Source organism: Symphodus melops (genome assembly GCF_947650265.1).
Source record: "Symphodus melops genome assembly, chromosome: 17".
Classification (NCBI taxonomy): domain Eukaryota; kingdom Metazoa; phylum Chordata; class Actinopteri; order Labriformes; family Labridae; genus Symphodus; species Symphodus melops.
This window is the reverse complement of record NC_136707.1, coordinates 6,730,781-6,754,067: the sequence shown is the minus strand read 5'-3', so window position 1 is coordinate 6,754,067 and position 23,287 is coordinate 6,730,781. Positions and strand designations below refer to the sequence as shown.

The window sequence follows — 23,287 nt, the reverse complement described above, 5'->3', positions numbered from 1 at the left end:
TTTCTGCCTTTGATCTTCCTTCATTGTTGTCTTCACAGGATTTGAACCCTGAGCCTTCACTCTCTAAGGCAGCAGTCCAAACCGCTTAACCACACAGCTGTTTGTTGTTGCTTTCTGTTTCGGGCTTTGTCCTTATTTCAGGACATTTGGACAGTTCAAAATCATGCTCCATGGTAGAAACTCAGATCAACATGTTTGGCTCAACCAAGATTCAAACCCTCAACCTTTTGCGTCAGAGATGTCAGTCTTTGCCACTACACTGTGCAGCCTTCAACTGCATGGGTTGTTGTCCTATTCATTTCAGAACAATAGGATAGTTAAAAATCACACTCCATTTGGGACTGTGGATATGGCCACCATGTGATGAATATGTCAGATTAAATATCAACTTCTATAAAGAACTTTTAATCAAGAAAAAGAAAAATTGATGCAGGCCTCATGTCTGTGCTGCAGTTGGAGACACTTTACTCCCAGCAGTAAACATTTGGTTGGTCAATAAAACCTGTCAGTGGCAGCTAAACAAAACTAACAATGTGCAGTGCGCTCTTGGGTCTGGGACCTCCTTGAATGCTCTCTGTGTGACCTTTAAGTAGGTATACAATTGAAAATGTGTCCTGAACAACTGCTCTGTGTCTAAATACAAAGTGTGTGCCAGCCGAGTGTCCCCAGTTTGGGTTCAGAGGCAACATGTCATTAGCATCCAGGTGAAAATATAAGTTATTAAAGCTAAATTGCTTTTCTTTTCGTGTATTGTAATTTTGAATTAATCGTATTTTCTGCTCAGTTCTCGGACAGTAAGCTTGTACGTCTGTAAAGCCATAGCTTCTCTTCTCCTCATCTGGCCGTACAGCTGTATTGTATTTTTAATGTTGGACCTTTTCTGTATTTGACAGGTCTATTTCTGCTCTAGTGGCACTTATCAAGCTCATTGGTGTGTTCTGATTCATAATGCCACCCCTCAAGCCCACTTTTTCCCATCATTCCCAAAGTAACTTCGCGTTTGAAAGCAGAGAGATAAATCTTATAAACTGAGGTTTTATTGTCCGGACATTTTAAAGGGACAGGACATCTCCCACAGACACCACATATATTACCATTTTAAAACTTAGTATGAATATAGATTTTCTGTAACATTTTCCAGAAGTGTGATGGCAGTCACAGAAAGAGAGGATGCTGCTATTTTGAGCCCAGAGACTTGAGATGTTGAGTGAAGCAGAGTGGACAGATAAAGGGGTCTGCACTATGTCAGAGTCACATCAAGTCGTCGCAGTATAAACGCTAAGGCGGGGGAGGATTTTCACAATAAAACATCCCATGGCTTAAAGTCATTTCTGGATAATTGGGTCAAGACATCCAAAATATTTTACTTCTATATATGATGATAGATTTGGATGACACACACAGGTTATTTTTCCATATGCAACAGCCTTTTTAATTGATATTTTCGGAATTTTGCATTTGATTTTGGGCCTGCTTGGTGAAAACCATGACATGACAAAGACTTGACATGACCCCCCTGATCCCCCTCCAGCTATTCCTCCCCTGCTCTGCTGATCAGGTAAAGAACAATACCCAATTTTAAAAAGAGCAATCAATCATGACGTTACATCCCATATTTCCACATCAATGAATCAATAAAAAAGGGCAGGTTATGACCTGGAGTCAGGAGGAGGAAGAGTTCTAAATAATTTGGCTTCACTTCCTGTGCTGTCAATTGTTTTTTACAGTCCTTGGTGAAAACCATGCCATACTTGGCGTTTATTTTGAAAGTATGTCGCATTGTGTTTCCGTTTTGGACTCGATTGACTCTTTCTCCGTTGACGCTGCTGACAGCAGCTGCTGTCAAGCCAGGGGGCAGTGGAGAGGCCAGTAGGTGAGGGAGTTCTAGTTAGTAGGAGCGTCTTCTCCGTCGTCTCCAACGTGCTATGTCCAGACTCTTGGGAGTAACTTCGACTGAAGAAAGAAATGAGAAATTCTGCGCTTAATACGAACTTTGTTTAACAAAGCAGGCAACATTAAATGTAAAGCAAAAAACTAATGTTGAGAATTATGTGCAGCTTGTTTTTACGCGTCAGTGCACATGGCGTTTGTAGCATCACGTAGCCTACTTCCCCCCCCCCCCCCTCCCCTTGATATGCGCGTGCAACATCCTGCTTGTATTATTGCCAAGGCAACCAGTCCTCCAATCCGTCATCCTCTCGCACTTCATCCCTCGCCATCACCATCATCGAAACCAAAGGGGGTACAAACCTGCTTTTGACGCGTCTTCCACAAGAGGAATCTGATATTTTATTAAGAGCTGGGACTTTTCTCTCTTTTCTTATATATTTATTTATTATTGAAAGCCGTACATGTGTCGGGGAACTGTTTTCGCTCAGCAAAATGCCTGTGAGACGCGGTCATGTTGCGCTCCAGAACACCTATCTGGACACTATCATCAGGAAATTCGACGAGCAAAGTAAGTGCACATGAAATTAAAGATCCTAAGTTTTCAACAACTGAGGAAACATAATGTAGACTATAGTGAAAGATAAAACAGACATCAATGATGTTTAAACGCTCATCATGGCGTGCATATTATTGGCAGATGTAAGGCTCTTTGCTTATAGTGACAAATGTGTTTTATTTATTTAAATCAATCTCCACACACTTGCTGATAGAAAGTGAAAATTGTTTCGTGTTGTTTAGTTTGCCCTCCATTATGTTTTAGGATTAGTACACCTGCAAATGTGTTTGTGCTCAGTGCTCACCTGATGCCTCTCATTCTGTTCCATTTGCTCACATGTTCCACTGGCTGTAATGGAAAAATAAATCCTTTCTTTTGTCGACAGCTGTTGAGGCTTGTGACAAAACACAGATGTTGCATTTAACCTCCTCCTTTGATAAGTTTGGTTCATTTTTAAATGAACTTCCTTTATCATGTAAACCTAACATCAGTTATTTACCTTTACAATTAGTTATTAGGACCCCAATCATTTTCCATTTTTTCCATTTCTCTTTATTTCCCCCTGCCTGCTTTTTGTCGCTGTGGACCATTCACCATATTTTGAAATTGCTGTGACTCTAATAAGAAGCCAGAACAACATGGCGAAATAGGTGATTGCTGACAACTCTAAAAAAGGAAAGCTCATTTATAACTGGGACAATTATTTATTTAAGGTATCACCCCTTAATATATTGCAAGTCCTCCACTGTATGTCTGTTGGTTTTTGTGCACGTGCAGTCACATGTACATAGACCACCAGGTGAGCGCACATCCCCAAGCCAGCGCTGCTACTTAGCAACCGTGTGACAATCAGTGTTCCCACTCCGGGTCCAAGATAATGACTTTGGATGGACTGGTGCTTTCCATCAGAGGATCTGAATCCTTTACTTTACAGAGAGGGGCTGAGTGAGTCCCCTCCTCTCATCTGTGCAGCTGCAAACAGACGAGCTGTTTAACTCAGTTCACCACATCAGGATTATACAAAGGCTGTTGAGAGGCTGTATAGGATATACTGTATGTACTCTTCATTCAGCACTTTAAACTCCTCCATTAGATACGCTCAAAGTAAACTGGCCCAATTTACTTTCATGGTGGACAGTGCTTTGGCATGGTGACTGTAGAGGCCCTTTATAAGCTACAGACACTACAATAATTAATAACAGGAACGGGGTGGTATAGCTTTAAAATAATACTGTGTATTTTGGTGAGTTAGTAACTTAGCTAATCAACCATGACGAATTCAATAATGCAGGAAAAAACATAATTGTGTTCCTGTTTACACTGTACTCAGTCAAACCACTGTAATACTTTCACTTTGAACTTAACATAAAAAAGTATTTACTTGTAGTTTATAGTCTGAGGTAAACTTAAATAGGAAAAACGTTGTTTTATCTCATGAAATAAACATTTGATTCCCAAATAATTCAATATATGTGGAAAGATTACTCTCTGCTATACATTTTAGCAATATTTAAAGCTAACATACTATTTTTGCTCCTTAAATCAAAACACACCCAGAACCATTTAAAAGAAAGAACATGTTCAAACATAATTCAGTCTGACTCAAAATATTTAAATTACTAACTATTATTAGTACAAAAAAAAAAAAAAAAAAAGCTAACAGCATTCACAGTATAAGAACATAGGCTCTGAAAAGCTAATCCTGATCGACCATGGACAACCTGTAATTTCCCACAATTAACAATAGAGCAGGTGTGACACCACAGACGCCACCTGCTCCTCCTCGGCCCCCTTGGAGAAACTGTGTTACTTAAGACATTATCACCATGGCAAGATGGACCTCATCAATTCTTCTTCAGCTGATTGTACAGAGCCATAATTCAAAACACCTGCACTTAAATGAATTTGTTGAATCAAAGGATTTAGTATGAAGTTTAGTTTCACTGTAGATACTTTTACACATGTTGAACATTTAATTTTGTGGTAACTTAAAGAAACTAGTGGCATATTCCTTTGACACTGAAATCATTGACTAAACATGCACATTTAAAAAAAAAAGTAATAACATAAATACTGGAGTTTGTTTTACTGTTTGAATTATTAATGCCAGTTGTTAAAGTCTGATAACAGCAAACGTGAAGTTCACCAAGCTTCAAAACATATCATGAATAACTTATAATATTAAAAAAAAAAGATAATAAAACTAAACAAAAACAAGGCCAAACAAAGCTAAATGTTATAACCTTCTAAACTTCTAGGACTGTCCAACAGATTTGTCATCCAGGTAGTTTTTCATCCTACAAGGGAGGCAGTAGCTGTCCGGTTATAAGATTAGCAGCTAATGCTAGCCCCACGTTAGCTTAACATTAGCTGTAAACTGATACCCTATTGGGTTTCCTGGCTTAACATATTCAGGGAAACAATACAGCATCTTGTCATTAAAAGATTTAAGTGTGTCACGGTTTGGCTAGCTATTCTCTAATCTCAGTGAATGTCTTAGTTGTATCCTGTATCTGTTACTTTGAGCTTCTCCTTGATTCTTAAGGTAAGACGGAAAGTTAATGGATGAGCTGGGAGTGAGTTCTGAAATTTTGTGCTGTTAACAATTTAAGTAGTATCTTTATGCCACAGTACTACAAAGTACAACATGAAATGTCTGCTATTTAAATTGGAGTATGACACCTCTGTCCTTCAGATCGCAAGTTTCTGATTGCCAACGCTCAGATGAAGAACTGCGGCATCATTTACTGCAACGAAGGCTTCTGCCAGATGTTTGGCTTTGCCAGGGCAGAGATCATGCAGCAGCCCTGTACCTGTCAGTTCTTGGTGGGCCCCGGCACCATGAAGAGCGCCCTCGCCCAACTGGCGCAGGCTCTGCTCGGTTCTGAGGAACGCAAGGTGGAGATCCTCTACTACGCCAAGGAAGGTAAGACTGCAGAAAAGGAGACGAGTTATTCACAAGAAGAAGGAGGGTTTCCACCAAGTGGTCCACTTTTGTTTAGCGCAGTTTGTTTTGGTAAACCCTGCCCCTGTTAGGATTTCCACAGCCAACCATACCCTTGTTTGGTAGGCGGCGTGTAAGCCGTATGGTGATAGATAGATAGACAGGAAGCCTTCTGACAGCTGAGGCTAAACTAAAGAGTTTCACATATAGAAAACACGAAAAGCAGAAAGAAAAAGGATTTTATCCATGTCCCACCATGTGAAAGGCGGTCACTTGCGGTGATGTGCCATGCTTTTGCTTTTCTTAATGTCCTCTCAGGATGAACAGACACTTTTAAAAGCAAGTGAAGTACAGTTGTCTTCCAGGCTGACCTGTTTTTCCTTTACCCTGACACAAAATCCTGTCACAGTGGCCATGTGCATGGGAGGGAAAGCAGCCACTTAGTGTGTGTGTGTGACGTATGGCGTGTGTTTGTGTGAGCGTCCCTCTCCCCTGTTTCTATTTTTAGACCACACTGATTGCAGAGTGAAGTTAGACCTAACAGCAGTGAAGCCTATTTACACTATTTTAGCTTTGAACTCCTCTCCATTTCCCCCCTCCTGGAGTTTCAACCTTTATCACCGTCCTTAAAAGCCTACGGTCATAAAAGATATCACATGGAAACATCTTCCACGGAAATGTGGGGGTATAGCTCAGTGGTAGAGCATTTGACTGCAGATCAAGAGGTCCCCGGTTCAAATCCGGGTGCCCCCTTTATTTAACTCTCTCTCTCTATGTCTATAGGGACGTGCAGACCATGCCTGGTGGACATTGTTCCTGTAAAAAATGAGGAAGGCATCGTCATCATGTTCATCCTCGACTTCCAGGAGCTGATAGATCGTTCTCTAAAGAAGACAGGCCTGAGGCAGAGAGTCGCCCAAGGATGGATTTACTGTAAACGTGATTTACAATCAAACTCAGGAAGTCTTATGGATGTATTGATTTTAAACAAGTGTTGATTTTCTGCTTGCACATATGAACATGTTTTGTAGAGTTACATGGCATCACAGTGGTCGGAAAGGAAATGTTTCATTATAAGCTCAAAAAGTAAACAGTCTTTCAGTTTACAAGTATACAGCACAGATTACTACCTGCAAACAACAAACATTCACAGTACGCATTGAATATATAAATGTACTAAAGGAAAGACTGTGTGAAATTGTAGTTTTGGTAATACTCATTTATTGTACATGAACACAATTGTGAGTAGTTGGAGTTGAAAACAGAGCTGAGCTGAGTAAGAATTTCCCCCTCAGGTCAGAATCGCAGGTTGAAGATGAGGCTACCGGTGCTGCGCTCCATGAGAAGGTCTTCCCTTTCAAAGGATCAGTTTGAAGGTGTGGTTGTGGACTACCTGCAGGTTAGCTCTTGGTTTACTCACATTTAAAAGAACCACAAGTTGATTTTTACCGCATGCTTGAAGCCCTGAAAACCCCACATTTCCTGAGTCTGACATCGTTAGAGGAGCAGCTTTTCTTTTGGTACGGGCTACACAAAACTATTATTTAAACACTGCGCAGTTTCAACTGTCTTCTTCGTCAAATAGCAGTGGGAATTGTTTAAAATCCAAGGACTGATATCTCCGCCAGAAACACAACAAAGGGAAGAATGAGGGGGGAAAAAAAGTCTTCCATTGTTGAGTTCATCTATATCTGTTCAGAAACCCCTTTACTTTTGTTTAAACTTCTCTGTTGTTTTGATAAATCACTTCTTGTTAAAGAAACTATTTCCTGACAGTATCCACAGTTTCACTCTGGAACTATCTGACCAAGTCAGGCTAACGCTCCGTACATGTTAGGACTCCTTGTGCAGGGAATCATTCCTTTCTTTTGTGTATTCTATGCATACGTATGCTTGCACAATTTATCAAAACAAAGAATTGTTTGCACACGAGTGTCCTCCTGCTCCATGTTCTCCACAGCCAGAGAGCGAGGAGGTGCCCCTCAAAGAGTTTCGGATCCCGTCTAAAGAGAGCTGCATGCAGTCTGAGACGGAGGCCCTAATTGAACAGGACCAGGATCGTCCCTTCCCTCCGGCCCAGCCCTCCACCAAGCAGCGCTCTCTGCTGACAGACAGGCTGGACCCTGGCGTCTCCTTCCCAAAGGGAGCGTTACCTCGGAGCTGTTCTCGGGATAGTGTCCGCAGCCTCCGACGTGCCTCCTCGTTGGATGACATTGATGGCATGAGAGCAGAGTGGAACGTTCGACCTGGAGACCCCCAAGCCAACAGCAGTGAGTGTCTGCTGTATTTGGCTTTGACGTCAACTCAAATAAAATCAGTTCAAGGAAATACCGTTTTTCCATCAGGATTTAAAAAGCTGTAGCATTGCTAAATTAGACAATACGTTATATTACTGACTCATTTTGGGCTGTTTTGGTGGAACTGGCTGCAAATTCTGGTGAGATCCATTTTTTTTCGACAATCTGTTTTTTTCTGATTGTTGTTGTTGCTGCTCCCTGTTCCAGATCTAAAGCCCAGCACTCTGAACTCCACGTCAGACTCAGACCTAATGAGACTCAGGACCATCAGCCGCATCCCTCAGGTTACTCTCACCTTTGGCTCGGACCACATGAGACCTCCCTCGCCCACCGAGATTGAAATCATCGCGCCAAGCAAGATTAAAGACCGAACCCAGAACGTCACCGAGAAGGTCACTCAGGTCACGCAGGTAAGACAAATCCTTTTCCATCTTGTCAATATGAATGCTTTCTACCGCACTCATAGGAAATCTGATAAGATCAAAGTCAGATGAAAAAAAAAAAAACAACATGAGAAGTATAGTAAGAATTTTGGCCTGGGTGGTTGTTATTGCAGGTTACCTTACACCAAGAATTTTTCTAGAGAGCTATCCGGTGAACTCGGTAGATCAGCCAGATTTATGTTTGTTTACTTTTTTTGTTTTGTTTGTTTGTTTGTTTGTTTGTTGTCCTCGTTCTGTCTGCACTTTCACACTGCACAAATATAGTTCATTGATGTCTATAAATGGTCTGTGCTTCTGGCTCACTGAAGATGTTAAAAGACATCTGCAGTCACAGGGTTGGAAGTGTGAAAGACTGATCTCACCTGAGGTGTGACATGTACAGCACCAACAGTGGAGCACACTCCTCAGCCACCTGTTATCACCCCAGCGTGTCCCAACGTTCACAGTAATCTGTCGCACCATGGAAAAATACTGGCTTCTGTTTGAAAGTAACTGGAGTAACTAATTGCAGAATTGTGAGTCGGGTTGAGTTGAGCTGAATTCTACATAGTTGAACTCTGAATTAAAGGAGATTGCCAATTTAGAATTTTTGGTACTTGCCACCCGTTATGTATTTGCGTGTTTTGTGCAGGACAGAGGCGCTACTATGATGACACCGTGGGACTCCCTGAGTGCAGCACATTAACCTAGTTTACCACAGGGGCTTCCACAGAGGGCAGTAAACTCTCTTTCCAATTTGTTTTTCTCCCAGTCTATCTGATTGGCTGTCGGATTGTCCAATAAGAAACACAGCTCGTAATTTTTTTTTTTTAAAAATGCTGAGAGCTTTATGAGATGTTCTGATGATCTCAGAATCCGCATGTAAGTCTGCATCTTTGACTATAGGGAGACACACTTAGTCTCAGGGATACAATAGTCTGGAGTGACAAGTGAAACATCGGCATGAAAGGCAGAGAAAAAAAAAAGTCTTTTTTCAAAAGGGATGCAGAACGATGATAGGCTGACAATAAGGGAGGAACCAATGACAATGACAGCCCCAGAATATGACACTGGAAATGTGAGTGAGCGTTCAAAGAGAGGAATGAATGAGAGATAGACCCCATCGTGAAGGCCATAGGCTTCCTGACTCAACTTACACTAGAGCTTCATCTCAATAAACCTGCTGTTTTGAAGGATCCCTTTTTACCCTCTTGTGTTGGTACATTTGACCTGTCAATGTCTAGGTTATGACTATGCGCTTATTCCCAGTCATATCATTTTATTTGCCCAGATTTCAAAAAAGTTATCTGCATGTTTTTCTTATTCTGTATTACATTTTCATGCTTTTTGATTTTGTTTGCAAATGTTAAAGTTTGGTGATCGGATGCTGCTGCCTTGGCAACAGTGAGATCTCACGCCAGGCGTTAGAGTGGTGTACACAGCAGACTGTGACTTTCTGCACAAAACAGAAAGCGACATGGCATCCGCGGCCTTGGGAGAAATGTGACAGGATGAACAGAAGGCCTCCTCAGCCCGGCCAGAACACTTGTAATCTAAACTCTGCTAATGTATGATTGGATACAGGCGGCATTTCTAATATTTATCGATCTTCGGCCTGTCTCCTGATGACACACAATACAGTCTCTCCAATCAGTGTGGTGGAGAATTGTGTCGCGAAAATCCTTTTAATGGAAACATTGATGAGGTTTTTCAATGTATGCCAAACGTTTCTTATCAGTGAGCTATGTGAACACATTTCAAGTCTCTTTTGTTTTGTGATATTTTCTTGTACATGACGCGCACGCGGACTATTATGTTTAATAAATACGGGTCCGGGTTTGAATCTGACCTTGGGCCCTTTGCTGCTTATCATCCTCACGCTCTCTCCTCCCGACTTCCCCCGTCTCTCTTCAGTTGTCCAATCCAATAAAGACCAAAAAAGGCCAAAAATAACATGGGAAAAAAAATAAAATTCTGTGGATGTACTAAACGCTACATAGCTTCTTAGAGGATTGCCTTCCATCTGTTTTTATTGTGATGTGTTTTGGATTGGTTTGTGGAAATTGGTTGGGACTTCAATGCAGATTTTGTGGGTACGCGCCGTGTGGGGACCGCAGAGTGTGAAGTTGTCGTTGAGAGCAAAAAAAGGCGGTCTGGTGAGTCGCAGTTATGAAAGTGAGTGAAAAAGCACAACAACCGCGAGCTTATTGAGCGGCTTGTTGCTACATGTGACCTTGGCCTCTGGTGCTAATGGACGTGGAGGGCAGTGTGTGCATGCTCTCTATGCATCGGACGAACGTCCAACTCAAACATGCCAAATCATACCAGCGGCTTCCTCTTCTTCTTGCCCTTTATTTTGTTGTGGTAAACAACATTAGTTGATCGGAGTGGTATCACAGTCATGAGGTCAAAGACTAATGTCAAACCCTGCAGGTCAATCACTGCTGCTACTGCTACGTGTGAACACACTTAATGTGTTAATTCCTTTAAAGAATTCTCCTTTTTTTATACCTGTAACATTATCTATATGTTTATTTTGCTGTCAGTTATCTGTGGTTATACAATAAAATGGTTGGTTATCCAGCCTTTGTAATTGGATTTCGATTGGCACCTTACAGAAAGGGAAATGAAGGTTGACATTGATCTTTGCTCACATTGATTAGTCTGTGTAACATGAGGCACACAGTGTGATTGATTGCAAAAGACTGGTAACTGCAGAAAAGCCCCAGTACGCTCAGACTCTGTTTGTGTCGGGGAAAGAAGTGTGTCTATTTGGCGCCCCCTGGCTGTGAACGAGGATACAACACGAGACTTTGGAAGAATCTGGACTCAGTATGAATCTACTGGAATATCCTGTTTGATGCAGCCTTTACTCATGGGCATGTATGTCTGCAGAGCTGAAGTGTGTGTGTTTAACATGTTTATAGTGACATACTTATTTATTAAAACTCATCATTGAAAGAGAAGTCCTAACTTTGCATTTGACATCCATTATATATTGATCAAAAGCTAAATTAAAGGGGATGAATACATGTCCTCAAATACACGCTGACACATTAGAATAGTAGTTCTTTTAATACAAATGTTACTCAGCCACATGACACTTTTGAAAAGTAGAAATTTATTAAAGCAATTCTTGAGAGAAAAATACAATACCTGAATGAGTATGACTAAGATCAACAAATGAACTCTGTAAAACTACAACATGACTTTTCATAAGACTGTTTAAACGTTGATTTTTCTTTTTTTTTTTTGAAAGTGATACAAAAATTGAAATCGCAAAATATATGTGTCATTGTCCCTGCACTTTCTTTACATGCAAAAACAGATATTTCCATGTTGTAAAGGTCCATAAGTCAGAGTGCCGACATGTTGCAGAACGTGACGCAGAGTGCTACATCAAAACCTCCTAAGGCAGAGCAGGTCCTGTGCTTGACACAACATGAGACAGTTTGACGTGTTTAAGTTAGGTCGTTCATAGAGCCAGTGGGGTTTTGCTTTCTGTGTGTTTTGATCGAGGATGTGGTGGGGGCTGGGCGACACACAGGGAGGATGAGCCAGGCAGCAGGAGAGAGGGGAGGTACAAAGTGATGGACCGAGCTCGCCTGCTTTTCTTCCTGTATTTGCCCTTGTGTCGTGTGATTCAGCATGAGCTTAAAGCTTAAACTTCAGCCTGTGAGTACCTCAAGTAGCCTTACTGACTCTCTCGAGCGCCCTGGTGTCCTCCCCAAACTACCTTTCCTCCTCCTTCCTCCCACCTTTACCCATCTCTTCTCCCTCCACAGGTGAGCAACATCAGCTTTATCCAGATTATGCTGATGCCATGTCACTGTGCTATAATGTGCTATAAAGTCCCTCGTTTGTGCACAGAATCTTCATCGTATTTCACCTTCATAACCGTCAGCATATCACTTACTCCTGTTTCAGGTTTATACAGTTTTTAAAGTAACACAGTATGTTGTGTGTTTATGTTGAGATTAAATAAGACATGATTAACTTACATTTTCAAGGGAGGACACAAAGTATTACGTGATGGGGCCCTTTGCATTGTTGCTTTATATCAAATTGAGCATGAAAGACAATGAAACTCATCAATGTTCTTTTTTTGAATAGTAAATATGTTGTCATATTATTCCCCTGTTAGAAGTCTACACTGGCTATTGCAAGACTTTATTTATATAGCCCTTAGAAAACACTCAGTTACAAAGTGCTTGACAAATAAAATCAATCGATCAATTCATACAGCACGGCAAGATTACACGAATAAATCAGAAAGTCTAACAAGACAAAGTAAGTGACAGGAAAACATATGCACAAACACTAACGTGTGAGCTTTAAACGCCGTCTGTGTTCGCTCTGCAGGATAGTGAAGGGGGACCCGTTGCGTGCAAACTGGTGCTGACAGTTCTCTGGAGATCATTATGAAACAGAGCGGACAACGTCGATACCTTAGCATTTCTTGGATGAGTGAGCTTTCGCTCGTGTGTTTACTTTCTAATTACAGTGTTGTCTTTTTACATCTGTGCAGCTCATGTGGTCCGTCACTGACACACAAAGGAGCTCTTTAAGTTGTCGTTTGGATCCTGTGTAAACCCTCACATACTGTCCTGCACTCTGTCTGGACATGCATTACGCATATATAGAGCAAAAACTGAAGCTAAATCCACTGTTTAATATAAACGTCTGCTGTTTTGTTTAGCAAACATGGTCAAGTACCTTCAACCATGGTATCTTTTCTGAAATACTACAATTTTCTTCAACTTCTGTATTTCTGGCCATTTCAATTCTCTGTCCCTGAAAAGTTGAGGAGACTGAACATATTGAAGCTGGATGTTGCCTTTAAAGAAACTTGAGTCCAAAAAGATTTTACAATGCCGGACTTTACTCGTGGTTCCTGTTGTTGTTGTTGTTGTTGTTGTTGTTGTTGTTGAAGACCTGCAGCTTCTCATCATACAAATCCAGCCTCTATTGTCATTGTGCCTATGACCATAATTATGCAAATGGAAAAAATGCAAATACTGGTGGGCGGTTTGTGAAGGTACAAAGAAAGGGAAAACAATGCATGCCGTTTCATTGTGCAGTGGAGCTGTGGATATCAACAGTTGGGCTTCGGAAAAATACAATTTGTTATAGGAGTGAATTTTCACAGCAGTAGTCTAATTACATCAGCAACAGTGTCCTGACCTTGCAGTTCACAATGAATTAAAAACACTCCTCTGCATGGCAGCCAATCAATGTCAGTACTTAATTCTGGTTCACGATTGACAAAGCTCTGATAGGAGTGGTCACATGGCGCAGATAAAAGGGAGACTTAGTGAGTAGTCTGGGTTAAGGGCAGATGAAGCTACGTGGAGACTGTTAGCGGCTGAGTTTTTTTGAAATCATAGTCGGTATATTTACATGCAAGAGGATGATGCAGGAGAGAAGATGGCCGCTACACAGCAGGCAGGTAGGGCTGCAGAAACTCTACCTCTACTGCTGTGGTCATGACCAGGATGAAACACTGGACAAAGAGGCTCTCACTGCTATACCGGTCAGTGGGATTCTTAAACTTGTTTAGCTGACACGGTCTTATTTATCTTACTGTTTTTTATTGTTGGTCTGCATGTTAATGCAATCAGGGAAATCCATCAGGAAGGTGTGGAAACTCTTTGTCCTGCTAAATAGTTGAGATGTTCCTGATCTTGTTGCTCCTTTACGAATGCAGCGTATTTAGAAACTAACTGAACGAAGCAAAGCTGCGATGAAAAAGCCGAGGAAGCAAATATAACAGTTGCATTTATTTTATTTTTTTTGCATGTGCTTAGAAAGGGTAAATGTTAGAAAGTAAGGCGATACATCGAGCAGCACACGGGAAACTAAAGTTACCGACATGTGACTTGAGTCACATCCAGTTTGGATTCTGTTTGGAGGGGCACAAAGGAGGAACCCACTCATCAATGATATGAGGAATAAAACGTCCTCCTGAGTAAACTGAATGCACTCAAATAGTCCTACGCTCCTGTATTTCAATGTTGGCCAAAATGGTGGTACTTAGAGAGCCAAATATTGTATCTGCTGGTCCTCATTGCGAGAACCACTGGCTTAAACACTTTGACTGATAGAGCTGCGAGGACAACGAAAGCCAAATCTGTTATTAGATGAACAAAGAAATGAAAAGTGCTCTGTCTCGCTTGGTGTTTTTTTTATACACAATAGAAACGACACACATGAGCCGACGCCATTCCCTGAAGTCGAGTTAGAATGATGGTGCAGTTCATGAATATTAAACCTCATCTGAAGAACGAAACCTGCTGAAAAATTTAAACTCCTTAAAAAATTCAACCTGGTCATGAAAGCTTTAATTAGTGGATGAATGGTAGTGAATGATAATTAAAAGTTAGATAGTTGTAGATGTTTAATAAATATAAAACGTCCAACTTTTTGTTACATCTGTCTGCTGATTTATTGCACTCTTCTTCTTCTTCTTCTTCTTCTCTGCGTCCCAAGTATTTGCCGGAGTGAAGGCAAAGAGCTCCTCCACATGTTCCTGTCTCCTCACAGATGAATCAGATTTTCTTCCTTTCTGAATAATGTACTCCATCGTACTGGTAGCTGAGGGTAATATCTTACAACCGTCATTATCAGTCTAACCATCCGTTCCCTGTGTCCCTCAGGTTTTGTCTCTGGGTGCCGACGTGCTGCCAGAGTACAAGCTTCAGGCTCCACGCATCCACAAATGGACCATCCTTCATTACAGCCCCTTCAAAGCGGTGTGGGACTGGGTCATCCTGCTGCTGGTTATCTACACGGCCATCTTCACGCCGTACTCGGCCGCCTTCCTCCTCAATGAGGTGGAGGAGCCCTGCGGCTACACCTGCAACCCGCTCAACGTGGTGGACCTGGTGGTTGACGTGATGTTCATCGTGGACATCCTCATCAACTTCAGGACCACCTACGTCAACCGCAACGACGAGGTGGTCAGCCACCCGGGACACATCGCACAGCACTACTTCAAGGGCTGGTTCCTCATCGACATCGTGGCCGCCATTCCCTTCGACCTGCTCATTTTTCGCTCAGGGTCTGAAGAGGTGAGAAAGAAGAGTTTTTAATCTCAGTTTAATTTTCTCAAATCGACAAAAAAAACCGTTATCTGCTTATAATACGTTTTATTTGTGTTTAAGAATTCCTGCCCCACATATCTGTTGAAAGTTACCAAAAAAGAACCGCCCTCAGTTTGAATCTGATTGAACTGGTAAATTACAAAAAAACATGACAAGGTGTTCACTGTTATGGATCAGCTTAGTTACATAGCATATAATCGGACACAGACTTTAGGACGACTGAACGGTACCACGCAGAGTGGAAAGTCGTGCAAAGTCCAACTTTGTTCCATACAGTTGAGCAAAATTGATGTTTTATCAGAAGTCAAAGTCCCAGTGAATCCATTACAAAGTTCACTGACAGGTCTAACTCTCAGGAATCAGTTGATTCTAAGTGTTTCCCAGCCTGAGTGTTAGAGAGTTTATTATGTGTTTTTGAAGCCGTTCGTTGTGATTGTTGTGGCTTCGATAGACCCGAAGGCATCATGCTGTGTATATTTTCTGTTTTAATACCTCCCATGTTTAAGTCTACATTTAGGTCTCGATATACTTTGCTTCTGCTATGTAAAAATAATTCTCAGGGATTAATAATCCACCTTCTCTCTCCACCAGCCTCAGACAACCACCCTCATAGGACTTCTGAAAACTGCCAGACTCCTGAGGCTCGTCCGAGTGGCCAGGAAGTTAGACCGATACTCAGAATATGGAGCCGCCGTTCTGTTTCTCCTCATGTGCACCTTTGCCCTCATCGCTCATTGGCTGGCTTGTATTTGGTACGCAATCGGCAACGTGGAGCGAACCGGCTCGGCCCGCATCGGAGGAATGAAGATCGGCTGGCTGGACAACCTCGCCGAGCAGATCGGAAAACAGTACAATGACAGTGACACCGCCTCGGGCCCTTCTATCAAGGACAAGTATGTCACAGCGCTGTACTTCACCTTCAGCAGTCTGACCAGCGTGGGCTTCGGAAACGTCTCGCCTAACACCAACCCGGAAAAGATCTTCTCCATCTGTGTCATGCTTATCGGCTGTGAGTAGAGAGAGTGTGAGTCTGAAATAAGAACCCTTTGAAGTGGACTCACTAGAACAAATAAAATACCTCCAGTTTTTCAGCCACTGTAGTTACAAGTGAATATAGTAAAGACGCTTTTGTCACTTTAAAATGAGTTTTCAAACACTTCTTGGCACCAACGAGTCGAGCACAATCTGATTTTGGGAAGCTGTTCTTTCACCCGTGGAGCCAAAATTCAACCGCCTGAAAATAAACTGTTGTTGTAAAAAGATCTGGAGAAGTGACCTCGCCGTAGAATCGTTCATTAAGAAGAGAAAAACGGTTACCTTGCCCTCATGTGCTAAACAGAAAGAGACTCTAAAGAACACCGTATTTTATGTCCTGAGTTTTCAACTGGACTCGTTTTTTTTTTTGTTGCCAAAACTAAAATGATGGTTGAATACTTCAGCTGTGCACTAAAGTACACAGATATAACAACTCTTCATGATTCCTCAGACTGAGTTGTCATGTATTTATTCACATTTGGCTGTTTTTTTAAACAGCATGCTGCTCTTAATACTGCAGCACACATTCTCCTCATCCTTATACCTGATTTATATTTTTAATATTGTGTTTCAGGAGTTGTTTTTTTCTTGATTCTGTTGCGTAAACGGGTTAGGATTAGTTTACCTGCATATTGCTTAAAGACCTTTATCACAGACAATAAACTTTATCCACACATTAAATAATTAGTATCATCAAAATAACGTTTTTTTGTTCGTCTACTGTCGTCTCCAGCTCTGATGTACGCCAGCATCTTTGGAAACGTGTCGGCCATCATTCAGAGACTGTACTCGGGCACGGCTCGGTACCACACGCAGATGCTGCGGGTCAAAGAGTTCATCCGTTTCCATCAGATCCCCGGAGGCCTGAGACAGAGGCTGGAGGAGTACTTCCAACACGCCTGGTCCTACACCAACGGCATCGACATGAACGCTGTAAGTTCATCCAGCCAATTGATAGATAAGCGGTTTGTTCAACTGTTCAGAAATGTGGAGCTGTATAACTTTGTACCAAAATAACTTTTTCCCAAATCACTGTTTATGATTCCAATCATCCGTGGGGGGTATAGCTCAGTGGTAGAGCATTGGACTGCAGATCAAGAGGTCCTCTGTTTAATTCTGGGCTCCTTCTTTCTTTAAATACCACATTTGACCTTCTTGTCTGCAAAATCCCAAACTTGGAAGGGCAAATATCTAATTATTTAAGCATTCATCATCACCAGAGATACTGTAAGACAACATGCAATATCTGTGCAATCCGGAAAATATCTCATTGGAAGAACATGCATTATTATATTATATTTTATTTTACAAATCTGAGATTAAAGTCAGCACTCTGACTTGTTTTGTTTCGGTATTTTAACAGAAATTCTGAATTCTGACTTCAGTCTCATAATTCATAAATAATAATGAATTCTGACCTTTTTCTCAGAAGTCTGAAGTCAAAATTAGTTTTTGTTTTTATTCCAAGTTTAAAGTCAGAATTTTGATTTGCAAACATCGGCGGCCCTAATTGTCTTCCAGAGTGGAGGTTCATCATAGGAGGCAATAGATGCCGCCTTATGTCAGTGCACTTACTTCCCTCACGTTGTCAACCTGGTGAAAAGATACCAGTGTTGTCATGTTAGCTGTGTTTGGCCTATAGGGTTTGTCCACCTTGTTTCTGCTGCTGCACTGACCCAGTTATTTAACAATGAACCTTTATACACCTGTCTTCTCAAGTAAACACAAATACATCTTTCGTATGTTGCTTCGCAGGTGAATTTCCTCTGTGAATAACATTTTTTTTTCTCCATATTTTTAGGTGACGGTTTATCAAAGTCACCTTTTTCCTGTCTTTGTTTTCAATGTTTTGCTGAATAGGAGGTTGTGTAGCTCAGTGGTAGAGGGTCTCGCTGCAGATTTAAAGGACCCCATTTCAGACCTGTGTGCTCCTTTGACAATTCAAAACACAGAGACAGAGCAATTGTAGAGCTGATGTGCGTCACACTGCTACGTGTGGTTGGGCTGCCGGCAGCATCAGAGGGCCGTGCTAGCCGCTGCCAATTCAATGTGAGAATAGATCATCACTTGGAGCCACTGTCCTTTGTGACCAGCCTGAATCAATCTGACACATTGCTCTCCTTCCCCGGCTCTCACTCTCTTTTCTACGAAACCCTTTTAGATTCCAATCCATTTTTAGATGACGTGTTTATGGGGACAGAGGACAGAAAGGGGGCGCAGATTCACCCGGTGCTCACTGTGTCCCTGCAGGTTTTAAAAGGCTTCCCTGAGTGTCTGCAGGCGGACATCTGCCTCCATCTGAACCGCAGCCTCCTCCAGAACTGCAAAGCCTTTCGAGGTGCCAACAAAGGCTGCTTGCGGGCTCTGGCCATGCGGTTTAGGACCACCCACGCGCCTCCTGGTGACACTCTGGTTCACAGTGGGGACATTCTCACCGCCCTCTACTTCATATCCAGAGGCTCCATAGAAATCCTCCGGGACGACGTGGTGGTGGCGATACTAGGTGAGCTGCAGATCCACTTCTGTTCTTCCAACCTTTTGTGCCACGAAGCCCCAATTTCAAACGGCACCACACAGACACACTTACTTTGTTTTGTGTCGCCAGAGGTGTTTGGGCACAGCTCCACTTTCATTCCACTGCGGCATTGATCATCAATTGGCCCAGCACTCAGATCCAGGCTGCATGCATAGGTCGTTTCTTTTCCAGTTCGGTTTTAGGGAACCAATTTGTGTCGACAAGAAATGCTCCTCAGATCCCTGTCATCCAAAAACTTTACTTAACTTTTCGTGTTGATCAGACATACCACTTTTTTTTCTACTAAAACTTGCCATGGTTAATCAGTAGGTCAAACAACAACTATTATTGTCGTTCCACAAACTTTGTTTTTGCCTTGTCTTTTAGGAAAGAACGACATCTTCGGTGAACCCATCAGTCTGTACGGGAGGCCGGGCAAATCCAGCTCTGACGTCAGGGCTTTGACCTACTGCGACCTCCACAAGATCCTGAGGGAGGACCTGCTTGAAGTCCTGGACATGTATCCCGACTTCTCTGACATGTTCTGGAACAACTTAGAGATCACCTTCAATCTGAGAGATGTGAGTGCCAGCACAGAAAGGAAAAAAAAAATGTACACGTCACATCATCCTAAAAAATTGTCGATGGCCATTAGCATTTTCTTGAATGCTCTTGTAGTATGAGGTCTGCTGTGTATTTCCGAATCACTGAAGCTGATGTGTATCAGGCAGATAGAATAAACCAGACATCTCCGGGCAAGGACTCTGAATGTGGCTACCGCCGGGCAAGGCATCGGAGAAGTTCCCTGAGGCGGCGAAATCGACCAGGTGAGTGAAGGACGAGGCGTTTTAAAAAAAAAAATGTTTTCCTGTATTCCTTATGTTTCTGTTTTTGTGTACTCTCCATGTTGTCTCATCTATTGTCTACACAGACGGTATGGATCGTGACGACTCTTACCCGGATCAGTCCTGTTTGATGGGAAACCACCATCATGGTGTGACGAGCGGATCTCACTGGGATGACCTCTGCAGCAGCCCCAGCATCTGCTCACAGTCCAGCGATGACGAGATGAAGTCCATGGGGCAAAGTAAGGTGGAGCTGTACCCCCCCAGCAGTGACACCAGAGACTACCCCCCTGCAGTGGTCAACCTCCTACCTCACAGCGGACCCTCAGCTGGAATGGGGCCGTCTGTAGACCTCGGAGGGCCACCGTACACAGGTAAACATTCCCTCCCCCGTCAGCTCTGAGGTGCCACACAATACTTCAGGTCCATCTTCAGTGCTTGTTCTTGAGATTCTCATCACCAAATAAGTTCAGCTTACATGAAGTATTTCCAAAACTCTTTCTCCAAGGGAGAAAAAAAGAAACAAAAAAGAAAATATTTAACATACTCTTGATTTTTTTTTCTGAATCTTGGGTCCTCATTTTTAATACATTCAAGTTATGTTTGATGATGCCGTGAACTGACGAAGAATCCCTCAAACATGCACACACACTTTCTTTACTTTACCTCATCAAGTCTTCAAAGACTCCAAGGCTTTTCAAGCCTGACGCAGCTTCATCAGACGTCTGTTCGTCATGAGTCTGGTTTTGCCAGAGATTTCAGCCTCTTTAAAGGACGTTTGTTTTTTTCTTGCCTCTGCAACGTTACTTAATGTTGCCAAGTGCTCATAATGGATTAACTTTAGGTCTTTGTAATATAGCAGCGAGTTAAACCTTTAACTTCTCCTTTTGTAAAATTAGATAACAAAGAGTGTTTTTTAACCTGTAAAATGAATCAAGGTGACACTTGTGAATTGGCACAATACAAATTAATCGACTAAAGATTGAAACAGCCTGATTTTGTATTAAGAGAAGTTAAAAATGTAAGTGTACATTGTAAACACAAACATGAATTTTAAAAAAAACACTTTAAACAACTAAAAATGAATCTTATGTCATCTAAAAATTGAACCAAAATAAACAGTTTGGCTGGGATTGGAAGCAAAAGCAACAAATACTACAAACATCAGCAGGAAAACAAGCTGTTCCACAGTTCAAAACACAGCTGATTGTGTGTGAGAGCAAATGTTTCATCAAGTCTGTTTTCATGTCAACATTAAAACTTCACAATAAGAATAGCCTTTAAAATGTTTATACATTTGGAGACTGTTAGACTGAATACAGTTGTCGTGCTATACTTGACTGATAGTCCTTACCTAGAATAATCCTGTTAGGTACACACTCTGCACACATATTCAATTATATTTTCAATAGCAGACAACAAGCTGTGTAAGAAATTAAAGAGGGATTATATTTCTTCGCAGCAGCAGCACCAATCCGCATGTCAGGCCTTTATGGCTACTGGCCAGACCACAGGGCCAGTCAGTTCTCCCAGAGCCAGAAACGAGCCTCCTCGGTCAGAGCCGGTCTCCACCCTTCACCCTGCACCGAGGATCGGCCTAGTGAGCTGGAGTCCAGGCTGGAGCTGCTGCAGTCCCAGCTAAACAGGTGAGTCAGTGGTTTCTGTGAGTGAGAAAAAAAGACAGGTAGGGGGCACCCGGATTTGAACCGGGGGCCTCTTGATCTGCAGTCAAATGCTCTACCACTGAGCTATACCCCCTGACGACTGTCAGTGTCCACATCATGTGATTTGTTGTCATTCTGCAGCCACTGTTTGCCTCTGAGTCATGCTTGTAAAAGCTCCTCCCTCCACTGCTGTGTTTGCATATCAATTCCCATCCGCTTGTGTGCATGTTGTTAATGCCTCCTGCATGTATATGACACAAAAGAGGGAGGGGAGGAAATGCAAATGCAGATGAGAACGTGAGGAGGACAATCCTCTGTAAAGGTAGGCAAGCACGTGCTTCTTTATCGCTGCCTTTTTGCTCTCTCTGGAATGAGAGCGAGAGACTCCAGTTGAGTGCAAAAGAGACACCTAGTGGACACTTCTGAAATAGCAGACGGCAGGACGACGAAACATGTCAGAAAGAGATCTATGTCACTGACGTTCCTGAATTCACATTGGCCGTCTTTTTCTCCTCTTCCCAGATTGGAGACGCGGATGACAGCAGACATAAACGTGATCCTGCAGCTCCTCCAGAGGCAGATGGCCCCAGTGCCGCCAGCCTACAGCGCCGTGTCCCCAAGCCCTCACCTGCCTCACCCCACAACGCTGTACGGCACAGGGGCACCCACAATCCACACTGTTCCCCCAATCCACTCGGCACAGATTGACAGCACTGCCTCTCTTCTACAGGTGTTGTGTTTGTACTGCACTATTTCACTTAAAACATGACATGTAACGTGTCAACTGGTGAGTTTTTCTTTTAACCCCTGCGAGCTGTTTCTAGTCTTTATGTTCAGTCAAGCTTAGTGGCAGTGTTTCCAAAGTATTGAACTATTTCTTTAAGCACTAAATTAGTTGAAAGTCCAGCACGTAAAAAAAAAAATGCTGCCTGAGTAAGGCTCAACTCTGCTTCCTCTCCAGAGTCCAGACTCTGACATCAAGGTCAAATCCAAGGACTCGCTCTCCAGTGGGATCCACCTCACTGTGGCCTCCAACGACGCCGTGGCCATGTCACCAGAGACCGACCCTCCCCTTCTACCGTCCATGAACCTCACCCCTCCTCAAGATCTTCCTGGACTGATGTGTGGCAGTCAGCGTTTCCCCTCCCTCCCCGAACACCTGGAGACCTCGACAGAGATGCAGGAGATCCAGAGGCACGTCTCTGACCCCGTCCTGCCCGGCAGCTAGAACAACCACCAACACCGGCTAAAAAGCCTGATCCTTTGGATGGGATAGCCATACGTTGTCCTCTTTGCTACATCCTTAATCCTCCTTGAAAACTTCCTCCGTCCTGTTCAGATACTGCTGTAGAGCGTGGGACGTCCGAGGGTTCAGAGTGCCTCCTGTGTCTAACTTTTTGGACTCTGTTGCATCGTCACAGGCTGCTGTGATTTTATGCTCCAGCATCCCTTCACTCGTGCAATAAAGAGATTATTCCTGCCCAGTAGGGCGGGGTGATTGTTAAACTTGAGTGACCTGTTAACACACACACATATAATGAACTTCTGTCATGCAGTCACTGTATCATCCCAGTACAAGGTTTCATTAAAAATAGCTGAAGTGTCAAGGACTACTACTATATCTGTCTGTGTTCACTTTGTATGAGGAATAGACTTTAGCTTAGAAACAAATCTATTATTTTGAAGTGAATATATTTTCCAAATATTAGAGATATATCTGTTATGTAAAGAGTGAGGAATCTAGTTTTATGATTCATGAGATTCACTATTTTTATGTTGGTGTATGTAAAAGATATCAAAAGGCATGACAGAGCTGGGGATGAAGCTGGTAGCCACTTTGAAAACAATAGTTTTCATCTCATATTTCATGTCAAGACATTTTGACACAAATCAGCAGTACTTGTTATTGTGTTATTGAATCGCGAGAAGGTAGAACACAATCAAGCAGAGCAGAAAAAACATCATCCATGTACATTTATAACGTAGCCCTTACATTTGTATTCTGAAAACAGCTGC

At 42.4% G+C, this 23,287-nt stretch overlaps 1 protein-coding gene across 4 annotated transcripts; it reads left to right on the top strand.

The window, feature by feature from the left end:
* The first annotated feature begins 1,932 nt into the window (after positions 1-1,932).
* On the top strand, positions 1,933-22,887 carry kcnh6a (potassium voltage-gated channel, subfamily H (eag-related), member 6a). 4 transcript variants are annotated; one of them, XM_079366193.1, is made up of 16 exons: positions 1,933-2,458; positions 5,142-5,372; positions 6,174-6,323; positions 6,686-6,789; positions 7,351-7,660; positions 7,895-8,097; positions 14,766-15,179; positions 15,804-16,221; positions 16,981-17,180; positions 18,498-18,750; positions 19,150-19,343; positions 19,490-19,589; positions 19,694-19,981; positions 21,073-21,253; positions 21,794-22,001; positions 22,233-22,887. In XM_079366193.1, the coding sequence occupies exons 1-16, from the start codon at positions 2,383-2,385 to the stop codon at positions 22,497-22,499; spliced, it is 3,597 nt and encodes a 1,198-aa protein (XP_079222319.1). In that variant the 5' UTR covers positions 1,933-2,382; the 3' UTR covers positions 22,500-22,887. The 4 variants fall into 4 exon arrangements, with proteins under 4 accessions (XP_079222319.1, XP_079222318.1, XP_079222317.1 ...); XM_079366192.1 differs by having other exon boundaries at positions 21,070-21,253; XM_079366191.1 differs by having other exon boundaries at positions 6,174-6,329.
* The last annotated feature ends 400 nt before the right edge of the window (positions 22,888-23,287 follow it).

Bases quoted from the DNA above. Each gene is read 5' to 3' on its own strand.
- kcnh6a (XM_079366190.1), top strand. From the start codon at position 2,383: ATGCCTGTGAGACGCGGTCATGTTGCGCTCCAGAACACCTATCTGGAC. The intron at 17,181-18,497 runs GTAAGTTCATCC...GTGTCCCTGCAG, and splicing joins ACGGCATCGACATGAACGCT to GTTTTAAAAGGCTTCCCTGA. The intron at 19,344-19,489 runs GTGAGTGCCAGC...GATGTGTATCAG, and splicing joins TCACCTTCAATCTGAGAGAT to GCAGATAGAATAAACCAGAC.